General features: G+C 38.1%; 1 protein-coding gene across 1 annotated transcript; it reads right to left on the reverse strand.

Annotated features, from left to right (window-relative positions):
* Nucleotides 1-3,098: 3,098 nt before the first annotated feature.
* LOC127103562 (protein REGULATOR OF FATTY ACID COMPOSITION 3, chloroplastic-like) lies at nt 3,099-3,523 on the reverse strand. The gene is made up of 2 exons (XM_051040813.1): nt 3,204-3,523; nt 3,099-3,105 (listed from the first exon to the last, which is right to left on the reverse strand). Exons 1-2 carry the CDS (start codon nt 3,521-3,523, stop codon nt 3,099-3,101), a joined length of 327 nt encoding a protein of 108 aa, XP_050896770.1.
* Between the last annotated feature and the right edge of the window lie 551 nt (nt 3,524-4,074).

Genomic DNA, 4,074 nt, shown 5'->3' on the forward strand with positions numbered 1-4,074 from the left:
CCAGCTGAAACACACACCATCTTCTTTGTGCTGCAAGTGATAAAATCATCCGAACTGTGTCAATGCGAGCTACGGGAGCATATACTTCTTCATAATCAACTCCGTATTCCTGAGCATACCCTTTTGCAACCAAGCGAGCCTTGTGTTTATCCACTTCTCCGAGCTCATTCAATTTTGTTTTGTACACCCATTTGACTCATATTCTTTTAGCTCCTTTAGGCAGCTCAATAAGAACCCATGTTTCATTCTTCCCAATTGATCTCATTTCGGCATCCATGGTTGTTCTCCATTTCTCCTCCTTTATTTCTTCATCAAATGAAATTGGATCAGAATGGACAACACTAGCAAACAAGGCTAAGCGAGTTTGTACCTCTTCCCATTCATCTGAAAGACCATCACCAGCGACAAAATCATTCAAATATGTTGGTGCTCTTCTAACTCGGTGTGTCATTGGAGAAGCCGCTTCATCTTCTTCATTGCCATCACTGGATTCATCCCTCACCGGAGAAGCTACGTTTTCTTCTTCACTACCATCGTCGGAATCCTCCACCTCTTCACCATTGCCATCTTCCCATTCCAGATCAAACCTTCTGTCATCTTCAAAGCTCCTTTCCCAGTTCCATTGTTCTTCTTCTTCGAAGATGACATCCCGACTAATTATAATCCCCTTAGAGATAGGATTATATAGCCGATATGCCTTTGATTCTTCGCTTACCCCTAAAAGAACACAAAAATGGCTCTTATCCTCAAGCTTTGTTCTCCGAGCATCCGGTACATGAGCATGTGCTATATAACCAAAGACTCTCAAGTGCTCGACTGAAGGTTTCACCCCACACCAAGCTTCTTCTGGCGTCATTTCTTTCACCGATGATGTCGGGCATCTATTAAGAACATAAAATGCCCAATTCACTACTTTTGCCCAGAGTTTTCTTGGAACATTCTTCTCAACCAATAAGCTCATCACCATATTCATCACGATTCTGTTTTTCCACTCAACAACTCCATTCTGTTGCGGTGTATATACAACAGTTAATTGCCTCTTGATCCCATTTGTTTCACAATATTCTTTGAATTCATTTGATGTGAATTCACCCCCACGATTTGTTCTGAGACATTTAATGGGCAAACCAGTTTCTTTTTCGACAAGAGCTTTAAATAACTTAAAGTAAGTGAATGCATCCGACTTAAAAGGAAGAAAATACACCCATGCCTTCCTACTATAGTCATCAATGAAGCAAATAAAATACCTCTTACTACCCTCTGAAACTGGAGATATTGGGCCGTAAATATCAGCGTGAACAAGCTCCAACTTTGATGATGCTCTCTATGTACTTTTCTTTGGGATTACATCTCTATGTTGTTTCCCTTTCAAACACTCGCTGCACGTAATCTCACCCTCTGAAAAACTTGGCAAGCCTCTCGCCATGCCCTTTGTTTGCAAAGTCTTCAATCCTTTGTAGCTGAGATGACCGAATCTTCGATGCCATAAATGAGCCATGTCTTGAGTGATTACTTGGAGACATTTTTCATCTCTTTCCTGTTTGACTGATCGAGTGTTCGATAGCAACACAAACATTCGATTGGCAGCCATAGTGGTTTTGAAAATCAATCCCTTTGTGTGGTGATAAATCCGACACATATTTGACTGCATCAGTACAGCCAAACCCCTTTCTTGCAGCTGCCCAATACTGAGAAGATTATTCTTCAACCCCAGTACATAATACACATCCCGTACAAGGTGATTCACTCCTTTTACGGTCAATCGAACACTTCCCTTTCCAACAACATTCATGCTTGCATAATTCCCCAATCTTACCACCTTGTTGAACCCCTTTTCTAAATCACAGAAGAGAGATGAATCACCACACATGTGATTGCTACATCCAGAGTCAATAAACCATACGTCGTCTCGATCACCTCCAAGCGTATCGATATATGCCATTAGCACCATCTCTTCCGATTCATCCAAATTTGCATAATTTGCTTGGCACTCATACTGAAAGTGTCCAAGCTTATGACATTTACAACACTCAACCGTATCTTTGCTCTAGTTTAGGCGACCCCTGCCTCTACCTTGTCCTCGGCCACCTCTGAAAGCAGCTTTTCCTCGTCCTCTTCCACCATGGCCTTCATGAGTCACTTTCAAAGCATGTTCTTCTCCTCCATCTCCTTTGAATTTTTGCTCATGAACGAGAGAGAACTTTGGAAGGCATCCACAGAGAGTTGATCTATGTCCTTGGCTTCCTCAATGGAACAAACAATGTAGTTCCATTTATCAGTAAGTGTTCTCAAAATCTTCTCAATGATCTTGACATCACTCACATCTTCCCCATAATTCCTCATGTCATTTGCAACCGTCATTACTCGACCAAAGTAATCATTTATCGATTCTCCCTGCTTCATTGCCAGAACCTCAAAGTCCTGGCGTAGACGATTGAGTTGAGCTCTCTTCACTCAAACATTACCTTGACACTTCATCTTCATGGAATCCCATAGCTATTTGGATGTCTCTTTTTGCGTAATCGTCTTCAGAATTGACTTGTCAAGTAACTGAAACAAGTAATTCTTAGCTTTCAAATCCTTCATCTTCAACTCCTCTAGGTTCTGTTTTTGCGTCGGCGTCATCCCACCCATACTCGTAGGTTGGTTGTAGCCCGATTCAACAACAACCTAGTACTCCTTGGATCGAAGAAGATTCTCCATGACCATACTCTAATGATCGTAGTCATCGTCGAACTTTGAAATGGACGCTGAAACAAAGTTTGCTTCTCAACCCATCTTTCTCAAGTCACGCTCTGATGCCAGATTATTAGATGCAATAAGAATTCAATAGAAAATAACTAACAGTACTGAGAATGACTTGTTTATTCCTTGTGAAATATTGTAAGATAAATAAGGAACAAAATGAGCATGCAGTAACAAACTACAACCCACTTCTAGCTAGAAATAAGAAAACAAACTTGACTAAATCAAGTCAACAAACTATCCTAAAAACTAAGACTCTTATTTGACTAAAGACTTATCAATTTGCCTAGTTAAACACATATGATATAAATTATGATCTTCATTCAACTAGAGTCATAACGTTTAAATGTAATTTATATCCTACAAAAAACAAAGGAACATAAAATTCAAGGCAAAAAAAAACTACCTACCTAGCTACATTCTCAATCCTTCGTTATTTTAATATTTGGCTCTCTAACATTCTTGAATCATCATCATCTCTGATGATTACTCCAACATCATCATTAAAGTCATCTTCCTTTTCGTCTTCATCATCCCATTCATCGTCAAGTTCTTCATCATCTGCTTTGTCTTCATCATCAATTGTGCTATACTCGGAAGTGGGAGGGAAATTTTCAGTGATTGCTTCGTCCCTCTTTACCAAAAGATGTCGAATGACTCTTTCATCTTTGTCCAACAAAGTTTTGAACTCGTTGATATATTTCACATTGAACTTGAAATTAATCAAAATATAGTGTGCATTATTAGCTTTATGTATTTTGTAAGAAAACCTTCTCATGGCCCGATCTTTGAATCTCGACACTCTTTATTTCTTCTCCCTCAAAAACTCTGCCAGTGATTGATAAAAATCACAAAAACAACCAAAATAATCAGAAATATGTTTTCATTAAAAGATTAAAAAAAATTAGAATGATTTTTTATGAAACACAACAATACTATAGTGGCACTATATTTTTAACAACAATTTATTCTAAATAGTGTATCACATAACAATAGCGATTTGCTCAAATTTTGTTACGGTATATATGATACTATAGCCGTTATTTAATAACACTAGCATGAATGTCATGTTGAAATGGTAACCTAATGAACTCATTCTATAAAAGATTGGAAAAAAATGTACGCGAAGTCGCAAACGGTGGAATATTACCTTGAACTTTCTCTTTGACAAATGTAACTTGTTCTTCATGCTTTTCATGAATTAAGTAAACAATCTATAATTGACATATTCTTACTTCATAAGCATGTCAGATACTCTTGAACGATTCAGAAGCATGTAATCCTTTATAACTTCAAGATGTTACTAAACTTACCACAAAATAATAGTCC

The sequence above is a fragment of the Lathyrus oleraceus genome, chromosome 7, assembly GCF_024323335.1.
Source record: "Lathyrus oleraceus cultivar Zhongwan6 chromosome 7, CAAS_Psat_ZW6_1.0, whole genome shotgun sequence".
NCBI classification, from domain to species: Eukaryota; Viridiplantae; Streptophyta; class Magnoliopsida; order Fabales; family Fabaceae; genus Lathyrus; species Lathyrus oleraceus.

What these genes read in the sequence shown, in the direction of transcription:
- LOC127103562 (XM_051040813.1), bottom strand. Translation starts at nt 3,523, where the DNA reads ATGAGAAGGTTTTCTTACAAAATACATAAAGCTAATAATGCACACTAT.